At 46.8% G+C, this 21,801-nt stretch overlaps 1 protein-coding gene across 1 annotated transcript; it reads left to right on the top strand.

Annotated features, from left to right (window-relative positions):
* KCTD17 (potassium channel tetramerization domain containing 17) lies at positions 1-21,782 on the top strand. Its single transcript, XM_035127076.2, has 6 exons — positions 1-396; positions 3,173-3,281; positions 12,548-12,639; positions 14,459-14,554; positions 15,227-15,352; positions 19,176-21,782. Exons 1-6 carry the CDS (start codon positions 181-183, stop codon positions 19,317-19,319), a joined length of 783 nt encoding a protein of 260 aa, XP_034982967.1. The 5' UTR covers positions 1-180; the 3' UTR covers positions 19,320-21,782.
* The last annotated feature ends 19 nt before the right edge of the window (positions 21,783-21,801 follow it).

Genomic DNA, 21,801 nt, shown 5'->3' with positions numbered 1-21,801 from the left:
AAACGCGCTTCGAATGCACTCTAACTGTGCGCTGTGCCAATCCTGCCCACTGGGAAAGCCTCCTTTGTGGTGGCGCTGTACCCGAGAACTACAAGCCCCAGAATCCTCCAGGCTCCCCCACCTGCCTCCGGAGCCCCGCCTCCCCGTGGAAGTAGGAGGGACCCGCGGCGAGGAAGGGAGATGAGGATGGACCGAGGGGAGGCAACGCGAGGCGTGCGGAGGGCTCCTTGCGCGTGGGAGAGCTCCCAGCAGCCTCTGCCCCCCAGCAGCCGAGGCAAGTGGGTGAGGCTCAACGTCGGCGGCACCATCTTCCTCACCACCCGGCAAACGCTGTGCCGCGAGCAGAAATCCTTCCTCTGCCGCCTGTGCCAGGGAGAAGAGCTGCAGTCTGATCAGGTAAGCGAGCGAGCCCGGCGTACCAGCGCAAAGGATCGCGGTGTTTTTGCGGGACACGTGCGCGCCCTGCTCTTGCCGCCGGGATCGGTTGCGCCTTTGGTCCGGGAGGCAGAACAAAGGAGACGCCGGAGGAAGCGCCCTCCGCCGCTCCGATGTTCCTCGCTCGGCCGTGCACTTTGCAAGGCGCACTCGCTGGAAGGAGTCGGGCTTGGCTTTTTTTTTTGCAAAGTCATAAGGCTTGCATTGCAAATGTTGCTGGGCCGCTGGATTTCCATGCATGCATCCACCCCCGGTCAGTTATATACAAGCCTCTCTGATCCCCTCTCCTTTCTGGCACCTGCGAGATTTGGAAGAGGCGTGCCGACGAAACGCAGCCGCTGAAGGAATCAAGTCCTAGAGGAGGAGCCTGATTCGGGAAGGAGCCTCGCCTGAGGCATACAGTACTCGCAGAATTGAAATAAAATGAAACGACGCCTGTTTACTCAGTAGCGTTTACCCTCCGCGCGCCCGGGCAACTGCAGCAGCGCCTCCCGCTTAGTTTACTTGTGTGATGATCCGTTTCCCCGGAGAGGCAATTGGGATGTTTGGGGGCGCGCTCTGGATCTCAGATGCGCCCAGAAATACGAGCGCCCAAAGCGATGTAAGCGCCGCGTTTGCCTCTCCTCTTCCGCGTTGCTGGTTTGCCCCGCCAAGCCCTCACTGGATGCTAGTCGCCAGGACAGGGTGGCGCGCCATGAAGGCTCTTTTGGCCAGCCTTCCGGGCATAGCTGCCAAGTTATCCCTTTTTTAAGGGAAATTCCCTTATGCTGAATAGGCTTCCTCGTGAGAAAAGGGAAAACTTGGCAGCTATGCTTCTGGGCGGCGAATCCAAGGAGGTATCCCAGAGCCTCCAGGTATCCAGTGGGGAGTATTTGAGTAGACATGGGTAGGATGTATCAGTGTTGAAGTCCAAAAGTTGATCTTGGTTCATGATTGCTCGTGCAGTGATATAAATACCTAAAGTATGTTTTATCAGAGAGAGAAAGCTGTAATTTCAAAGTTTCAGCTTCCCAGATTTAAAAGTCATACAGTAGTTGCTGAGAGCAGATGGAAGAAAGAAGTAACTTCAAACCTGCAGATTTGGCTTACAGTAGCCAGCATTTTCTGCCTTCCCAATCTCTCCCAGTTCCTTCCTCTCAATAGCACCATCCTGTTCTGAGGCTTCCTGCCGCCTTGGCTCCTGTTCTTGGCCTCCTGCCTTCCAGCCTAGCACTTTCTGGCTTCTGCATTCTGTTACATTCAATTTCCCCTATCCTTAAGCAGTTTACGAGAAGCTTCTTTCCCATTCAAGCCAATGTTTCACTTCCTTCGCAGTACTAATGCTGACTTAAGAGTCCAGGACACCCTCTTCCTCAGTAGTTAGATTTATGAGCATTCTGTGACATCACATCCATTCAACCAACAGAAAACAGAGGACATACCATGGACTATTGACAGCTAGCCATCAGGCAGATGACTGTTGACAAGTTGGATGTTTTTTTGGACACAAGCATCTTTGGACACTTGCTATCTTTAAGATTTGGTGCCCAGAGCTCTATAATATATTCCAAGGTTTGTCCAAAGTAGGGGTGAGGAAACTCTGGCACATGGGCCTAATTAGGCCCACTAGGCACCTTCATTTTACCCACAAAGCCATTTTGGTCAAGCCATGCCCACCTGACCTATACCTTATATAAGGTATGTGGCAGGTCATAATTATCTGGCTCAGGCAAAACTGGCTCGGCAAGACGGTGTTTTGCAACCGTCTTCTGAAGTCTCTTGCAAAGTGCTCTGCAAGACCCACACATGCATAAAAAGACTCACTTGACATCGCAGTGCTGTCAGGTGACTATCAGGTGGGCAAATCTTCCCACCTATAAAACTTGGCCTATGCAGAGTGGGTGGGGAGAAGATAATGATCAAGTCCACCAGCCACTTCCAGTTCCCCACCTGTAGGCTAGAGGCATTATGCTGCTAGCAGTTTTATTTCCTTCTGGTTTGTTGGATGGCCGTCTGTCTTGGTTGCTTTCATTGAGATTCTTGCAGTGGTGGGGGGCTTGGGTTAGACTAGATGACCCTTGTGGTGGCTTCCAGCTCTACGATTCTATGGTGACTTGAGCTGTACTCACTATATTCCACACCATAGGTTTGTTTAAAGGCATTTTGGTATTGATAGTTTTCACTTGCCGAACAATCCCTAGCACGTAATTTCTGTTTCCATAACTTCTGCACACTGAATCAACATTTTCTTTAAGCTCTTCACAAGATCCAATTCCTGGTTGGTAACTCCCAGCTTGCCTTCCACCCGTATAAATGCGGTTAGGATTTTGCTTCAGTGCCTCACTTTGCACTTGCTTACATTGAAACTGCATTGTATGGCCCATTCTCCCAGTTTTGGACTGTTTTACAATCACCTTGCTCCACACCCCTAACTCTTGGTCATATGCAAAACAATTAGAAAGCACTAGTCTCTATACTGTACAGATCAATGGAGGAGCCCACCTCTTGTACTGTGAGTTCTGCCCATTTATTCCTCCTCTCCTTTAGTCAGGTTCTGACGCATAAGATGATTCCCCCCTCTTATTTCATGAATGCTAAGTCTACACAGTTTTCAATGGGGATCTTTGTCAAAAGCTTTTTGAAAACCCAGGTAAACTACGTATATTGGATCACCCCTATCCAGATGCTTATTAAAACTCTCAAGGGAGGTTCATGAGACAAGATTTGTGCTTGTTTGTTGTCTGTTTCTTTTGTTTAGGATGAGACTGGTGCATACCTCATTGATCGGGATCCCACTTATTTTGGACCCATTCTGAATTTCCTCCGGCATGGGAAGCTAGTACTGGATAAAGATATGGCAGAGGAAGGTAAGTTTTCAGACATGTGCATTTATCACACCCGAGTACAGGATTGGCGTGGCCAGTGGAACAAACTGAGTGCATCAAAGCATGAATTAAGCTGACTGTAAGAAGTGGGTGAACTAGCCTATAAACCAGTGGTAGGGAGCTTCTGACCCACGGGCCTCCCCATTTGGCCCATGAGATGCTTTGGGGCGGGGGGAGGCTTAAACTGCGAAGTAACAGTCTTCCAGGAAATGCTTTGTTTACAATGCTGCTACCATCCACTGTAAACAGAGTGCTGGTGCCATAGCTCTTGTTGTGCTATGACGGATCCTCTCTTTCACTTTTTGTCGCTGCATCCGTGACGTGTGTGTGAAAGGAATGTCAACATTTACTGTAGTTCCATTTACGGAGTACAGGGAATGGAGCTAATATATTGTCCTGTGATGATAATGTTTTGATCCTTGAGAATACACTTGTGCTTTCACATCTTCAATGCCCTCCCACCAGAGGTCAAAGAGAACAACAATGACCAGACCTTTAGAAGGCATCTTAAGGCAGCCCTGTTTAGGGAAGCTTTTAATGTTTTAATGTTTGATGGATTTCTGTATTTTGGTGTTTTGTTGGAAGCCGACCAGAGTGGCTGGGGGAACCCGGCCAGATGGGCGGGGTATAAATAATTTATTATTATTATTATTATTCAATGTTTAAAGTTTTGTCCTCTTGGTACAAAGAGAGAATTTAAAGCTAAATTGTTCCAGGGCCATGAAGAATAAGGTGCCAGCTCCAGGTTTTATGGGGAGGGGAGTTTGGGCAGGATGCCCTCACTGGGAGAGGGGTCCATCTCTCAGTGAGTCTACCCCACATTGCCATTGTTTTTACAGGTTGTTGCTCCCCTGCCACCTCATTGTTACCACTTGCATGCTTGCCAGACATAGTCAATAAACAAGCAGGCACTAGGAACTTCACCACCATCACTTGCTTGCCCTCCTTCCTCCCTTCTGAGCCAGAGGCAAGCAAAAGAGATTACCTAAGGGATCACATAGCTCCATATATACCTGCCAGGCAACTGTGCTCCTTAGATGGTGCACTGCTAAGAGCACCATGTGCTCCAGAGGTGCACTTAAAGGTAAAGGGACCCCTGACCCTTAGGTCCAGTCGCGGACAGCTCTGGGGTTGCGGCACTCATCTTGCTTTATTGGCTGAGGGAGCTGGCATACAGCTTCTGGGTCATGTGGCCAGCATGACTAAGCCGCATCTGGCGAACCAGAGAAGCGCATGGAAACCCCGTTTACCTTCCCACTTGGAGCGGTACCTATTTATCTACTTGCACTTTGACGTGCTTTCGAATTGCTAGGTTGCAGGAGCAGGGACCAAGCAAAGGGAGCTCACTCCATCGCGGGGATTCAAACCGCCAACCTTCTGATCGGCAAGCCCTAGGCTCTGTGGTTCAAAGCGCCACCCGCTTCCTTTAAGAGGTGCATTTAGTATGCACTAGAAACCAGGCATTTAAGTTTTGCAGCTCCATTCCTTTGGAATCAGTTGGCAGCTGAAGTGAGACTTCTTATTCCAATTGCATCTCTTCAATTGCATCTGTGCTATGTAAATCTTTGTGTGCCCTTCCTTGTTTTTGATTCTGGACTTGGCTTATCCACACGCTTCCATTTTTACTATATTAATTTATAAGTCGTCTTCTGTGTATGTATCTAGGCTATTTACAAACATCATAGAAACAGCTAAAATAGTTTTAAAAACCGTACCGAACATAACTGAAGAAAGGTTTAAAAACAATACTAAAAGAAAATCTAAGGCAGAGAACTTTTCATCCGGCTGGAGAAGCCTGTTTGAACAAAAATATCTTCCACTGTTTCTGGAAAGTTCAGATAGTGGGTGCGTATCCTATCTTGACAGGAATGATGTTCCACAGAACAGCGGCAACCACATTGAAAGCCCTGCTCCAAGTTACTGTGGAGTGAGCTTCTGATGTTTTAGGAACTTGAAGAGGACCCTTTCCTGTAGAATGCTGTGGCCTACTGGGTACATAAGGAATAAGGAGGCCTCTCACGTAACCTAGTCCTTAGTGGTATATAGGGCCCAGACCTTGAACTTGGCACTGTAGCAGATTGGCAGGTAGTGCACATCCCATAAACAAAGGTGTTGTATGCTGACGGCACTTGGCTCCTACAGAAGAAGAATCTAGCCGCTGCCCTGCACCTCCAAACCAACTTAAATCGAGCACATTGCAGTAAATCCAACTTGGAGGTTACCAGTGTGTGGGCGGTTGCGGCCAAGCTATCTTGACTAGGGCTGGTCAATGTCAGGTTTTCAACATTGCGATGTATCACCAGCCAAACATCGCGATCTGGCAGCACATTGTGATGTTGAAAGGGAGGAACAAGCTGCGTTGGCCCCAGCCCTGCAAGGTCTCGGGCTGAAACCGCTGAGGAGGTTTGCGGCGGTTTCACCCCGGTGACTGGTGGGGTGGGGAAGAGGCAGCTGGCTCCAGGCGCCAGGAGGAAGAGGCTGCCTGCCCGTGCGATGGCGGCGGAGATAGCTCCGCGGATGGAACTTGTCAGGATTTGTCCGCAAGTCTCCCTCGCCACCTTCGCATAGGTGGGCGGCTTCTTTAAACTGCTCCACTGAGGGGTGCACAGCTGTTGGGGCCTCAGCAGAGAGGTTTAACGAAGCCCCCATCCTGTGCAGTGGCAGAGGAACTCGGGAGCAGTGGCAATTTCAGCCGTTATATACTGCCCTGGCCCTCATACGAGTCCTGGGTGATGTATTGATACATCGCCCAGGCTTAATCTCGAACCTGGAGCAGGTGGAGCTGCCTTACCATCTTAAGTTGTATCCTAATAAACCACCTCTTTCTCAGGGGAATGGGGGTAGAGAAGTCAAGAGCGAGAGTTGTTTCTGAGATGCTCCACTTTTCATTCATTTTCTGTATTGAAAGCCAGGAGTAAACACAGTGGAAGAAATGCTTGCTCTGACAAGCAGTTATGAATGACCCTGACTGGTGGTGTGGTGCAATTTTGGTATTCTCCCTTTATCCTTGCCCCATCTCTGGGAGCTGGAACCTTGCGCAAGGGCAGGAAACAGAAAGTTCACCAAGGTCCTCTTTAATGTTGATGACTATAACGTCTGTGGTCATGTAAAAAATGGAAGGTCCTCTCCCTCATCTCCCGCTGCCCCCTGGGATTGAAGCTTTCAGTGGCCACAGTTGTTTATTCATCTGCTTCTGTGGAAGGAAACATAGATATTGCAAGGTCAAGGTTTGAAATAAGATGGCGTGTCTGAGCGGGTTCTGGATAATAACAGAATGCTGGTTCCTAAGCATTGTTCTGTTTCCACCGTGGATTCATTAAGTGCCTATTGCTAACTAGGCAGCGGAGGAGGTTGTGCATGCCTCTGGGGAGGCGATGGATGCAAATAACCAGAGATTAACATAGCAGATGACAAATGCTTATTTGCCTATGTTGCAAGAAGCAGCATCTCATGTTAGCAATCGAAAGGCAATGCAGTATACATCCCTATTTCTCTTACTGAGGTCACTAATTTATCTTTCTGGAGAGGGTAGCCTTCTTCATGGGTCCAAAACTTGGTGATTAGTTGATTCTCCTTGGTTGACTAAAAGAGGTTCATTGTACGGGGACTTTATTTTCTTGAAGCTGACCTCATTTGCACCTCCCATCGTTCCATGTCCCATTTCTCCTCTCCGATAGAACATAATTTAGGAGGGGGAAATAGTCTTCTTTGCTCCAGTAGGGCATCAGAGAGCTTAATAATTATTTTCCATTTTTCATGATGCAAGGCTTGCCCTTCTGTTTAGAACTATTCACAGGAGGCTGTTCCAGAACCCTGCTCAGGGGTGTAGAAACCATTTCACCCACATTAATCCCAAACTGAATAATGGGACAGTTGCTTTCATCCCCCCCCCCGCCCCCCGCTTAACCTAAATGGGTCGCCTGCATTTGAGTACCAACCCCCTATGTATTCATGGAGTATCGTCTCCTCTGTCTTTGGCACTCTGTGCTGGTATTCATTTAAAATGCTCTCCATACTCATTGATTTATTCATATATCTCTTCATCACCCTTAAGAGTGTGCAATAGGTGCAGAATTCCATGCTTATGTGAAACTGCTATCCACCCACGAGAGCACAGGGCTGCCAACAGGATTGCTGGGCCCCGGTAAAGGTGTGGATTGGGCCCTCAGCGCCATTCGCAAAAGAGGAGACAAATCTGTACCACATTTTGCATATGCTCTGTGTCACATGCAAACTTGTACTATCTTTTATGGGTGAGGTGGAGGGCCAAACACACACACACACACACAAATAAATCTCTCTGTGTGTGCACACCCATGTAGAAAGATATCTAACTGACAAGAGGAACTATTCCCATAATTGTGTTTCTATGCTAGGGAAAGTTTAATCTGTTGTCACACAAGTAGGATGCATCTATACCATTTAAAGCATTTTTCATACTACTTTAAGCAGTCATGGCTCCCCCCGCCCAAAAAAGAGAAAAGAATCCTGGAAACTGTAGTTTGTTGAGGGTGTAGCGAGTTAGAGGTAAAGGGACCCCTGACCATTAGGTCCAGTCGTGGACGGCTCTGGGGTTGCGTGCTCATCTCGCATTATTGGCCGAGGGAGCCGGTGTACAGCTTCCAGGTCATGTGGCCAGCATGACAAAGCCGCATCTGGTGAACCAGAGCAGCGCATGGAAATGCCGTTTACCTTCCCACCAGAGTGGTACCTATTTATCTACTTGCACTTTGACGTGCTTTTGAACTGCTAAGTTGGCAGGAGCTGGGACTGAGCAACGGGAGCTCACCCCGTCACAGGGATTTGAACCGCCGACCTTCTGATCGGCAAGCCCTAGGCTCTGTGGTTTAACCCACAGCGCCACCAGTGAGTTAGGAGACATCTATTCTCCTCAAAGACCAACAATTCCCAGAGTTCTCTGGGAAGAGGGATTGATTGTTAAAGCTCACCAGAAATGGTTAGGCTATTGATACTACATTCCGTGTAATGGTAGGCATGGCATTTTGGATTGCAGGGGTGGAGAAAGATGTCAGAAGATATTTAAGATTTACGTCAACCCAAGTCTGGGAGCCCATGGTTTGATCATTCAAAAAGCAGTGCATTTTAATAATGCTTTTTGTTATTTAATAATTTTAATAATTTATACCTCCCTAGTAATAGCTTCAGCAATTTTATTGTCACGGGTCAAAACAGCCACTCTCCTCCCTGCAACCCCATCTCTATTGAGCAAAAGGATTTGAGCTTTTAGTAGGCAGATGGGCAGATATACCCTTCTAAGTGTGTATATCTGCAGCAACAGCCCATTTCCAATAATCATTCTGACCTCTGGTCGGTTGTGGCCTCTTAGCCTACCTTAATGTGGATTAAATGAGGAGAGAATCATGCAGGCCACCTTGAGCTGCTTGGAGACAAAAGTGGGAAATAAATGCAATACATCAATCAATCCCCTTATCCTCCTGTGCTGCTGCTGCTGCAGTCAACTTACTAGCTTTCTCCAGTGGCATTTCCCTAAAGCACCCTGGATAGCAACACTGCAGGGTTGTCGTACACAACTCTCTCTCTCTGAGCCCCTCTCCCAAGTGTTAGTATAGCAATTTGTGAACTATGCTTTTTCAGGCACAGTGTGCAATATGGATAGACTAACACATTTCTGCATGAAATTAAATTTGGCCTTTGAAATCCAGCTTTCACATTATTAAAGGTAAATGTGCTCTAAGGGTGTTCCAGGACCTAGATTGGTATTGTCCTGAATATATGTGGGGTGCTGGATTGCATTTCAACATTAGCTGCGGCATTTTCCTTCCTTTGCTCTCATTTACATCAAGTGTCCCTCTGGGGTTGCCATCCTTAAGGTCAACTGGGACATCTTTATAATTGTGCCATCTCTGCAAAGTCTTTTTACTTTGCAGAGGGCATAAATACCAATGGTAAAAATAAATACTATAATAAAAATGATGGGCCTTTTCTGCAGTGGCTCCCCATTTGTGGGATGCTCTCCCCAAGGAGCCTCACCTGGCGCCTTTATAACATATCTGTAGGCACCAGGCAAAAACATTCCTCTTCTCCCAGGCCAGGCACCCCCAAACTCGGCCCTCCAGCTGTTTTGGGACTACAATTCCCATCATCCCTGACCACTGGTCCTGTTAGCTAGGGATGATGGGAGTTGTAGTCCCAAAACAGCTGGAGGGCCAAGTTTGGGGTTGCCTGTCCCAGGCCTTTGGCTAATGAAAGAATGTGACCTTTTAAACTGGGGGGGGGATTGTTTTTGTTTCTTATGAATTTTTGTGCTTCTATATTGTAAACTACTCTGTGATCCACAGATGAAGGGTATATAATAATAATAATAAGTCTCAGTATTTATTTAAACATGAGCAATAATAACATTCCCTCCCCCCCACCCCTGTAGCTTTTTTCTCTCTCCGTATTTTCCTGTGAGCTTTGAATTTCCTTGCTGGTGCCCATTGTATAGCTAGAATCAACTCTGTTCGGCATTCATTAAGCCAACAGTGGTACCTTGGTTTAAGTACACAGTTGGTTCCGGAAGTCTGTACTTAACCTGAAGCGAACTTTCCCATTGAAAGTAATGGAAAGTGGATTAATCCGTTCCAGACGGGTCCGCGGAGTACTTTAAACTGAAAGTACTCAAACCGAAGCGTACTTAAACCGAGGTATGACTGTAGCTGTTTCTCACCACACCCCCTTCAAAAAACCCCTACTTTGAACATAGTTATCAACTTAGTTAGGTTTGGAATCTTTTTCTCTTTCCAGTTGTATCTTAGTGCTTGGTATGTAGACTGCAATTACCGTATATTCCGGCGTATAAGTCGACCCCAACTTTTCCAGTTAAAATATAGAGTTTGGGATATAAGTCGACCCCAACTTTTCCAGTTAAAATATAGAGTTTGGGATATACTCACGGTATAAGAAATATGACCCGGCGTATAAGACAACCCCCGACTTTTGAGAAGATTTTCCTGGGTTACAAAGTAGTCTTATACACAGGAATATACAGTACAGTGGTACCTCTACTTACGAATAACTTTACTTACGAATTTTTCTACTTATGAATGGAGCTCCGTCTGCCATCTTGGATGCGGATTAGATAGGATTTTTTCTACTTACGAATTTTTAGATAGGGTTGCTTCGACTTATGATTTTTTTCTCCCAATGCATTCCTATGGGATTCAATTTCGACTTACAAATGTGCGTTCGGAACGCATTAAATTCGTAAGTAGAGGTACCACTGTACTTGTATTCTCCCTGCCTCTAGGAAATTTAGACTCACTCATTTGACTCCACAGTGTTGTGGAAGTCTTGGCTTCGGGCAGTGTGCACAGAAACAAGCTGGAAAACTAAAACTAAAAGTGTTTTCTTCATCTTCTCTTAAGAGTTCTGCCCAGCCACAATTGAACCACTATCGTTTTAGAAAGAGAAGCCAACCATCCTTTGCTTATGTTATGAAACCTAGGCTCCTCCTCATTGCCCATTACTTTAGCTATCAGTTTAGTTCCTCTTCGCCAACCTAGTGCCCTCCAGATATTGCTGTACTACAACTCCCATCTGCCCCACCGAGCACACTGGGTGGCCTTGAGGTTAGTTGCTCTCAGCCTAACAACCTGCCTGATGACTGTGAGGATTTGAAAGTAGAAGGGGTGGAGGAGAGCTTTGTATGCTGCATTGAACTTGCAGGAAACATGGAATGGCCATGTAAATAACAGGGTGCTGCACCCACAAAGGAAGAATGGCAAATGAAACTGGTGGAGTATACGGAATTAGCAAATCTAACAAGTAACATTAGAGAACAAGAAGAAACTAGATTTAAAGAAGATTGGAAAGCATTTGTAGATTATTTGAAAAGCTATTGTAAAAATGTTAAGGCACTAGTCGGTTTGGAGTAAGCTCAGCTGTTTAAAATTATATGGAGGGAAATATTATAAATTTATTTATTTGGTTTTCCAAAGTAACATTTTACAGAGAGATGTCAAAGAAAATTAATAAAAACAAGATTCCAATGAATTTCCTGAACTTCCATCCTCCCCCTTTGTGGGTCCTCCCCCTTTGTGGGTCCTATTATGAATCATTTCCTCCCGCATCTTTTATGATACAGTGGTACCTCTACTTACGAATAACTCTACTTACGAATGTTTCTACTTACGAATGGAGCTCCGTCCGCCATCTTGGATGTGGTTTAGATAGGATTTTTTCTACTTACGAATTTTTTCTCCCAATGCATTCCTATGGATTCGACTTACGAATGTGCGTTCAGAACGCATTAAATTCGTAAGTAGAGGTACCACTGTAATTCAAATCCTTTACATTTCCATTGTGTACAGAATTCAGCCTTAAACTACAAGTAATACTCCAATCCTACCAACTATGGAGGGAAATATAGAGGTAAAATGGCTTTGCTTAAAATAGAATATGCAGCAGTAACCGTTAATTTAAGGAAACAATGGAAGATGGATGGGAAGTATTTTTTCCCCTTTCCTGTTTTTATTTCTCTATTTGTCATGCTTGTATTTTGAAAAAAAAGTATATATTTTTAAATATATGAAAGTAAATAATAGGATGGCCTTGCTAGTTGGTTCTGATGTGTTTGGAGTACACATGTGATTCTGCCTATCCATGGGATCTAGGCATCTATATGGAGCCAGCAAGATAGGAGCACATAACAAAATAAGAAGAGCCTTCTAGATCAGAGTCCATCGAGTGCAGTATCCTGTTCTCACAGAGGCCAACCAGATGCCCAAGGGAAGCCACAAAGTAGGACCTGGGTGCAAGAAGACTCTCCCTTCCTGTGGTTTTGAGCAACTGGTTTTCAAAAGCATGCTGCCTGAAATCATGGAGCCAGACCATATCCATTATGGCTAGTAGCCATTGAAAGCCTTTAGCTCCACAAGGTGTGTATGGCACAGTAAATCTGCTCGTCTTTCAAGTGCCCAGTTAGCTCAAGCGCCCAGTGAGTTTACCCTCCCTCGCTATACGTGGACTTAGGGTATGAGCCAAACTTCCCAGAGTCGCCGTTAATAGCAGGTTGCTTTTCAAAATTTAAACTGTGTAATCTTTAAACTTCTGCAGCAATATAACTCTGACTCAGGATCCAGAATTAACCAGCTGTCTGGTTATAGAATGACTAGATGATGGTAACAAAGGATGAGCATTTTTATCGAGAGCTGCCTGACAATGAGTCAGCTCAGTGGCTCGATGCTCATTATTTTATCTCTTGCGCTCTCTGCCTTTATTTCTAGGGGTTCTGGAGGAAGCTGAATTCTACAACATCGGGTCTCTAATCAGGCTAATCAAGGACAGATTGGAAGAAAAGGACTACACTATAACACAGGTGTGAACGGAATGGCCCCAGAAGGCCTTTGACAAGAAAAGAAAAATACTAACAATAACAGGGAGTCTTCATGTATGAGATAAAAACCAGGCGGCTTTGCACCTCCCCAGAGGGGAGAAAATCTTAAATTCCACCTTCTGAGGATGCGCAAGCAGGAAATCTTGCAGAACTGGTAGAAGAAAGAAGGCCAATTTTCATAACCCCCCCCCCCCCGAGGAGGAAGTAAATGAATCCGGTTGTTTTAATTTCTGAGCACTCCCTAGCCTGGATCTCAGATTACAGTTTTAATTGCAAAGTAGAAAACGGTGGTGAATCATTGCTGGGAGGGATACTCCTGAGATTCTGCTTCTCTGCATGGTTTGGAGATACAGGGAGGCAGGAACAGAGAGAATATCGGAGAAAATAAATTGTTTGAGAAGCAGAGGGAGATCTGTGGACACTCAATGGAATGGGGGCATTCCAGACTCCTGGGCTTTTGTCCCTCACGATAGCAGTACGACAAGAACCCAGCACACCTTTCAAGCAGCGTAAGAAACTTGGATATATAGGGTAATTGCCAAATGGCACCTAGAACCTAGGTTACGGTTGCCACAGTAGGACAGCTAGGCTCCATTCCCTCCACCCAATGAAATATATTATTATTTCGTTTCGTTTCCATACCACTTTACATTTTAAAGAAGAAGAAAAATCTCAAAAGCGGTTTACAACACATTAAAACATTCGATAGAACAAATTCAGGCTTCAAGGGGAATATCTCTGATCCGTCTCTAAGTGACATTTTGCTTTCCCCATATTGTTTACCTGCTTAATTTATATAGCTGCTCCACAGCAGAAGCCAGTGTAATGTAGTGGTTGGAGTGGAAGACTAGGACCTGTCCGGATTTTCACTTTTTGAAATATGGCAACCCCATCTTAACCTACTTCACAGGGTCGTTGTTGTAATTAACTGAGGAGAGGGATAAACCATGTATTCCTTGGAGGAAAAGGTGGGATATAAATAAGCGCTTCTGCTTACTGGCTTAAGAAAGCTGGAGAGGCCAGCCAGGTGGAGATGTCTGTCACCAACTTGGCATCCAGAGGCCTCCACGCGGTTGCAATTGGACATGCACCAGTTACAAAATGTGCCTGGGGAATTTCTAGCACTGTTTTCAAGGAAGGGATCTAGCAACCTGCCTTAAGGCAGGTCAATGGCTCAATGGTGTCTGTTTTGATTGGCAGTGGCTGGGAGGCTGAAGTCTTTCACGGCATGGGCTGCTGAATGCTTTTAACTGGAGATGCCCAGCCTTGAAACCTGGGACCTTCTGTTTGCGAACTGTGGTCTGTCTCATCCCTGTTCTGAACGCGTCCAGTCTACTGACTGTTTCCCTGCCATGTGAGAGGTGCAGAGGAGGCTTTTGAGTCAGGAGCTGGCAACCAATTGAATGGATGAGGAAGGCTTCAAAGAATTATTTGCATAGGTGCATTGGAAGGGGCCTTATACCAAGCCAGGCTATTGGTCCAACCATCTCAGTTTTGTCTGACCAGCAGTGGATCTCCACAGTTTCAAGCAGTTTCCCCCCTGCTGTACCTGGAGGATAACCAAGGCTTGAACCCGGGCCCTTTCACAGGTAGATAATTTGATCTACTACTGAGCTTACAGCTGTTCCCCAAATACAAATGTAAATGCTCACAGCCACCAATTGCCCCTCGCTTTGATTTGCTGCAATAAGTAGATAATGCAGACAGAACTATCTGATGTTGATTGGGCTTAGTCTCCTAATGAGAATCTGCATGGATGAAGGGGTCTGCTTTTACATCTCATTCCCTGCTTTTTTTCTAGGTGCCTCCGAAACACGTGTACAGGGTTCTGCAATGTCAGGAGGAAGAACTCACGCAAATGGTTTCTACTATGTCAGATGGATGGCGTTTTGAACAGGTATGCAGGAAGTGGTGGGGTTATAGATTGATTTTGCCAGGGTAGAACTTCAGCTTCTGCAGAATCTCAGACATACGGACAAGCGCCACTTGGCTGCAACAGAGGGGATATATGGGAAGTAGGTCTTACCCATTGAGAGACCAGCTATGTTGGGCTTCTCTCCCTCAACTGTTTCCATTCATGCTGGTCCTTATCAGAATCTCAAGAATTGGTGTCTATTTCCCCCTATCTCTCCCCATTACTTGTTCGTTTGTGTTGCGTCCTTTCTCTGTATTTCAGGGATGGGAAACCTGTGGCCGTGCAGGGAGAGTTGGACCACCTCTCCGACCCCGACCCCCCCCCCCCCGGCCATTAGCTCTGCTGGCTGGGACTGTTGGGAGTTAAGACTTCCACAACTTCCCCATCCCTGGTCTTTTTGATCATGCATGCTTTTAAAGTGGCCACATGCCCAAATCTTTACCAACCAACGAAGCCAGGAAGCGCACACATTTACTGCTTCATTTTTAGCATTCCTTCACTGCTTTCAAAAAACAGTTTGCTCATAGGTGGCCTGCAGAGCCTTGGAGCTTCCCATTTTTACCAAATTTTGTTTCAGAGGAGTACTGCATGCTGAACCGTACCTCACTTGGCTTACTTTGCAGTAAAGGCATTCTCTCCTTTTCTGCTTCTCAGCTGGTGAATATTGGGTCGTCTTATAATTATGGGAATGAGGACCAATCGGAGTTCCTGTGCGTGGTCTCCAAAGAGCTCTGCAGCTCGCCCAGCGGCCTGTGCCCTGAGCCCAGCCGGAAAGCCAAGGTGAGGGCAAATCGCTAGCGTCTCAAATTTTCACCAGTCCCATGTTTTCAGATACAGAATCATAGAATTGTAGAGTTGGGAAAGGGACCCTGAGGATAATATAATCCAACCCCCTGCAATGCAGGAATATGCAGCTGTCCTATACAGGGATCAAACCCGCAACCGTGATGTTATCAGCACCACACTCTAACCAGCTGAGCTACGGAGAATCTAAATGGCAATCTTGTTAAGAGTAGGCTACTTTGCTTTGGGCCATGAGGCACCCTTTCACGTCAAATGGAAGGCATTTCACAATGGCCAACTAGATCCCATGGGAAACCTGTAAGTAGGACATGAGCTCAGTCATCTTCTCCCACTCAAGATCCTTAGCATCTGGTACTTGCAGACATCCATCCTCTGATACTGGAGGTAACAGCTAGCCGTCATGGCTAGTAGCTGTTGATGGCCGTACCGTCCATGAATTTGCCTAATTCCCCTTTAAAGTTCTCTTAAGTTGATGGCCATCACCACATCCCATGGCAGTAAGTTCCATAGTTTTAACTACCGTATATTCCGGCGTATAAGACGACTGGGCATATAAGACGACCCCCAACTTTCCCAGTTAAAATATAGAATTTGGGATATACTCGCCGTATAAGAAATACGACCCGGCGTATAAGATGACCCCCAACTTTTGAGAAGATTTTCTTGGGTTAAAAAGTAGTCTTCTACGCAGGAATATACAGTATGTGCTTTGCGAAGTAATATATCCTTTGGTCTGTCCTGAATCTTGGACTGTTCAGCATCATTGGATGATGACCCTCAAGTTTTTGGATTATGAAAAAGGGAGGGGAAATCAAACCACACATGATTTCATACCCACTTTCTTTGCTAAACATGGAAATGTGGCAGATACTGTGTCCAACCCCCCCCCCCACCAGAGAGCAAGCATCTCATACCTGCCTTATGTGGTCCTTTGCTTGCTGTTCCAGAACAAGTTGAATTTCCCAGAAGGCCTGACTTGACGAATATAGGAATCCCTAATGGTTGTGCAGTGCTGTCGAGTGTTCAGAGCTTTTCGCAGGCATTATCTAGTTGCAATCCTTATAGTACTCTTGTCAGGAAAATCAATATTATCCCCAGTATTGCTGTTGCGAGGTTTGAAGCTGAGAGACGGTGGTTTGCTTAGGTCCGTCTCATGCAGTGGTGAGGAAGCCCAGGACTGGGGGGCAAATACAGCCCTCCAAAGCCCTCTTATCTGGCCCTTGCTTCTCAGGCCACAGCCCACCTCCCAAGTCACACCGTTCCCCAGATCTGTCCCAGCCTTACCTCAAAAGCCTTTGCCATGTTGGTTATGTGCCTCTTGCTTGCCTGCGTGCACAAGGGAGAGACAGCATGTTTGTGCAGAAACCTCCTGACTTTTGCATGGCAGGTTTGTGCCTAATGAATACAGGCAGGAACTGGGTCTTTTCCTCAGCACACTCTTTGGTGTCAAAGGTTCCCCACCCTTAACCTAGTGAGTTCGCAGCAGAGGTGGGATTCGAACTGGGGACTCTGAGTCAGGGGTCCCCAGACTTACCGCGCAGCGGGCCAGTGCCCGCCGCACCGACCGCACAGCGGGCCGGAGGGCAGGGGAGTGCGCGCGCAGTGGGCCGGAGGGCGGGGGAGTGCGCGCCCGTGCGCATGCGCACACGCACGCGGTCGGGGAAAAATCACCGAAAATCGCTTGTGCGCATGCGTATGGGCCTCCCCCGACCCGGAAGTGCATCGGAAATTACCTCTTCTGGGTCGGGAGAGGCCCATACGCATGCGCACAAAGGATTTTCGGCGATTTTTTGCCGATTTTGAAGATCGTCGCCGCGCCGCGCGCCGTAAGAGCGGGCGGCGGCAGCGGGCGGCGGGGGTCGTCGCGGGCCAGATTGGGAGGCCAATTGGGCCGCATCCGGCCCGGGGGCCGTAGTTTGGGGACCCCTGCTCTGAGTCATAGCTGAGCCTCTTAGCTGCCATATTATACCAGTTCTTTGAACCAGGAACTGCAATTATTTCATAAGATCATAAGAAGAGCTCTGCTGGATCAGGCCAATAGCCCATCTAGTCCAGCCTCCTGTTCACACAGTGGCCAGCCAGATGACAGTGGGAAACCCACAAGCAGAATCAGAGCCCATGAGCCCTCCTCCGTTATTTCCAGCAGCTGCTATTCAGAAGCATTATTGCCTCTGTCCGTGGAGACAGAGCATAACCATCTCCCGCTTGGACTACTGCAATGCACTCTACGTGGGGCTACCTTTGAAGGTGACCCAGAAACTACAACTAATCCAAAATGCAGCAGCTAGACTGGTGACTGGGAGCGGCTGCCAAAACCATATAACACCAGTCCTGAAAGCCCTACATTGGCTCCCAGTACATTTCCAAGCACAATTCAAAGTGCTGGTGCTGACCTTTAAACCCCAAAATGGCCTCGGTCCAGTATACCTGAAGGAGCGTCTCCACCCCCATTGTTCAGCTGGGACGCTGAGGTCCAGCGCCGAGGGCCTTCTGGCGGTTCCCTCACTGTGAGAAGTGAGATTACAGGGAACCAGGCAGAGGGCCTTCTTGGTAGTGGCGCCCTCCCATCAGATGTCAAGGAAATAAACAACTATCTGACTTTTAGAAGACAACAGGTAGCCCTGTTTAGAGAAGTTTTTAATGTTTGACATTTTATCGTGTTTTTAATTGTTGGAAGCTGCCCAGAGTTGCTGGGGAAAACCCAGCCAGATGCGCGAGGTATAAATAATGAATTATTATTATTACAGGTGATACTCGGAAAATTAGAATATCGTTGAAAAGTGCATTTATTTCAGTAATGCAACTTACTATTTTTTATTTTTCTTTTAATTTTTACAAATGCTTTCTTTTGGAAATTCCACAGTAATAAAACAAATAGTTACAATAATACAAAAATAAACATCGCTATTACATTTCATTAATTCCATTCCATTTATAATTGACCCGCCTAACGACAAATAATTACAATTGCAACAAATAAAGGCTTGACATATCTTGCTTTGCATGTCAATCATCTATCTCATATATTGGTTTCACCTTTTAAGTTGCGTTAATGAAATAAATGCACTTTTCGACGATATTCTAATTTTCCGAGTTTCACCTGTAGTATATTTATTATTATTTATTTTATCCTACCTAGTAGCCATTGGTCCCTTTATCCTCCAGTCCTCTTTCACAGCCACCAGTGTTGGTGGCCATCACTGCCTCCTGTGGGAGTGAGTTCCATAGTTTAACTAGTTTCTTTTACCTGTCCCGAATCTTCCAACATTTGGCTTCATTGGATGTCCACGAGGGTTAGGAAAGAGTGAGAAAAACTATTCTCTATCCACTTTCTCCATGCCATGCTTAATTTTTTTATAAACTTCTATCATGCCCCCTCTTACTTGTCCGTTCTCTAAACTGAAAAGTCCCAAAGACTTCAATCATTCCCCATAGGAGAGTCGCTCCACCCCCTTGATAATTTTGGCCGCCCTTTCCTGAACCTCTTGAGAGCCCAAATCCTATCCTACAGAGCATCTGCCTTGAGTGCAGAAAGTCGCAGGTTCAGTCTAGATCAGGCACCCCCAAACTTTGGCCCTCCAGATGTTTTGAACTACAATTCCCATCTTCCCCGATCACTGGTCCTGTTAGCTTGGGATCATGGGAGTTGTAGGCCAAAATATCTGGAGGGCCGCAGTTTGGGGATCCCTGGTCTAGATGAACCAGTGCCCTGACTCACTATAAGGCAGCTGCCTCTGGAGCTAGACTTGCAAGTATTTGTGCTCCACCTTCCTTTTTTGTACTGCATGCTCGGATACAGAGCACAGAGGAGGACCTTGAGGAGGAAGAGCAGAAGGAAGCGGAGCTGCAGGAGGAGGAGGAGGAGGAAGAGGAGAAGGTGGTGGAGCAGGAGCGAGAGGAAGCCGGAGTGGAAGAGGAGGAGAAAGGTGCAGCCAACCTCTGAAGACAGCCAGGAACAAAACCAATACTGAACCTTAAAGCCGTATGCTCCCTTTTCTGGCGGGAGCAGGTGGGGGGAAGCACGAAAGGGGTGCTTCTGCAGGTGATGCCTGTGCAGGGAGGAAGCAATACCTGGTGGCCAAAGGCTCAGGGAGAGGGCGGGGGGGGGGGGAGATCAGTTCATTTCGGAAGCCGCTGCATTTAGGTCTCAACCATGTGTGTGTAGTGGTGTTTTTCTTTTTCTTCTTGCAGAATTTGTTGCAGATTGGAATTGTGTCTACCCCAGGATTCCTCCAATTCCCTCCCTGCCTTCTTCCCTATTGGGTTCCTTTTCACTTTGGCTTTTTCCAACTCGTGCACATTTCCCCCTGCCTTGCCAATCCTTCTTTCCTCACCTTCTCTCCTGAGCCAGCAAAGATCCTTTATTCATTCCCAGCCTAGATCTCTTCCTCCTCCTCCTCCTCTGCCAGCCCAGCCCTGGTCTGCACTCCCCGACTTGGGCGAGTGACTCCCACTCCCTTCCCTTTGCTTGGACATTTGGGTGGGCTGAGTGCACCCTTGTCCTGAATTTGTCTTCCAGGGTAGCCCTTGCAGCCCCGGAGTGGGATGGAGAAACTTGGGGCAGAAGAGGAATGCAATTCAGCCAGCGAGAGATAGCTGCATGCAGTGAACCTCTGAAGCTGCCTTTATAGCAAGAATGTGAAATCTGTTGCCCTCCTAGTTGTTGTTAGACTCCAACTCCCATCATCCTGGTTTATTAGCTAAGCCAGCTGGGGCTGATGGGAGTTGGAGTCCAGTAATGGTGGGAGGTTCACAGGTCCCCCACCCTGCTCTATGGCAGATTAGGCCAATAGCCCACCCAGTCTACTGCTGTCTATTTTTGATGGGCAACAGCTCTCCAGGCAGATTAGGCCAATAGCCCACCCAGTCTACTGCTGTCTATTTTTGATGGGCAACAGCTCTCCAGGGTCTCTATCTGGAGTCCAAGGGCTATTCCTTGATCCTCATAGCTGGAGAAGCCCGAGATTGAGCCTGGAGCCTTCTGTGTGCAAAACATGCTTCTCTCCATTCAGCAGCAGGGCAGGCACTTGGTGCTAAACCAGAGAAACCCACATCCTGGACTGCAGGAATCCATGTATCTGTGCTCAGAATAAATCAGTGCAGATTTGCATTGCATGTAATATGCTTATTTCTCGTTATGGTGCTTAAGAACTATTGCGGAGGGCAAGCGGTGTGGTCTGGGAAAACTGGCAGGAGGAGAAATCAGGGCCTAGGTGCAGGACAGGGAGGGGCAGGAATCGATGCAACGCATAGTAGATCTGCTCCATGTCCCCCTCCCTTTCCTCCAGTAGTCTTGGTTACTCGTTTTCAGCAGGGGCTGCTCACTTTTGCCCATCCTCTCTCCTAGCGCATCCGCCTCTCCCTTCAACAAGCTCACAACCTTGAAGCCTAGAAACTGACAATTTGGATTCGCAAGAAGCCAGATTCTGTGGCCAGGCATTGTCCACAATCCAATACAGAGTTAAGTGCTCTTAAGGATACTGATTTCAACTGAAGGTGGAAACAGAAGAGTGTAGCAATCATTTTCAGTATCTTCGTACAAGCTCTATTCCTAGAAGCAGCTATCTAATCCTTTGGAGGGGAGGTGCGGATCTTGCTGGTACTTTGCTTTCAAGTTCCCACATCTGCCTTCCTTCTGATAATGCAAAAACTTAACATTTTCTTGGCAGGAACAGATATTGCACTGTAGCTCCGTGCCCATGAGAAGCATTCCCTCAGATGCACTTGCCTCTTCCTCAGAATTAGAACTCAGGATTTAGCAGAAGGGCTGTCTTTTCTATTACAAAGAAGCCCTCATTGTCCTCTGCAATGAGAGCTGGAGAATTTGGTTCTAGGCTACTAGTGCTTTTATGTCACCCCTGCCCTTCTCTCTCTCTCTCCCTCCCTCCCCCTCCCCTCCCTCCCTCCACTTGCCCCTCTTCTTCCTCTTCTTCCTCTGTCTTAATCCAGCTTTCTCCTTTTCACTTGGCTTCTCTGGCTTTGCTTGTTCTTGTCACTTTAAACTGTTGCAAACCAGATGTCTCAGGATATGATGCTGATCAATGTTTTTTTTTAATGTTAATTTTAAAGTCTTTATTTTTGTACTGTACTTTTTTCAAAAAAACAAAACAAAAGCAAAACACAGCCGGGGTGTGTGCGGGTGGAGTTAGAATAATATTGCATTGGGGACCTTTTTACACAGCATTTTACGTTTGTCACAAATTATGAGCCACTCTTACACGGATGGAAGAGGTGTGTGTTTTGCCTTCAGCGCATCTCTCCCCTCCTCTGCCCCACAAACCTAGGGTTTGCATTTCATGCTGACCTGATTCACAGGCTACACACACACACACACACACACAGCCAAACCATGGCTTAGCGCAGATGGGCGAGCACCCCCTTTTTGTTCTGAGCTGTGCCAAGCCTAGGTTTAAAGTACAGTCGTA

The sequence above is a fragment of the Zootoca vivipara genome, chromosome 10, assembly GCF_963506605.1.
Source record: "Zootoca vivipara chromosome 10, rZooViv1.1, whole genome shotgun sequence".
Taxonomy (NCBI): domain Eukaryota; kingdom Metazoa; phylum Chordata; class Lepidosauria; order Squamata; family Lacertidae; genus Zootoca; species Zootoca vivipara.
Note: the sequence above shows the minus strand (reverse complement) of the source record. Positions and strands in the feature narration are given on the sequence as shown.

Bases quoted from the DNA above. Each gene is read 5' to 3' on its own strand.
- KCTD17 (XM_035127076.2), top strand. From the start codon at position 181: ATGAGGATGGACCGAGGGGAGGCAACGCGAGGCGTGCGGAGGGCTCCT. The intron at 397-3,172 runs GTAAGCGAGCGA...TCTTTTGTTTAG, and splicing joins AAGAGCTGCAGTCTGATCAG to GATGAGACTGGTGCATACCT. The intron at 14,555-15,226 runs GTATGCAGGAAG...TCTGCTTCTCAG, and splicing joins ATGGATGGCGTTTTGAACAG to CTGGTGAATATTGGGTCGTC.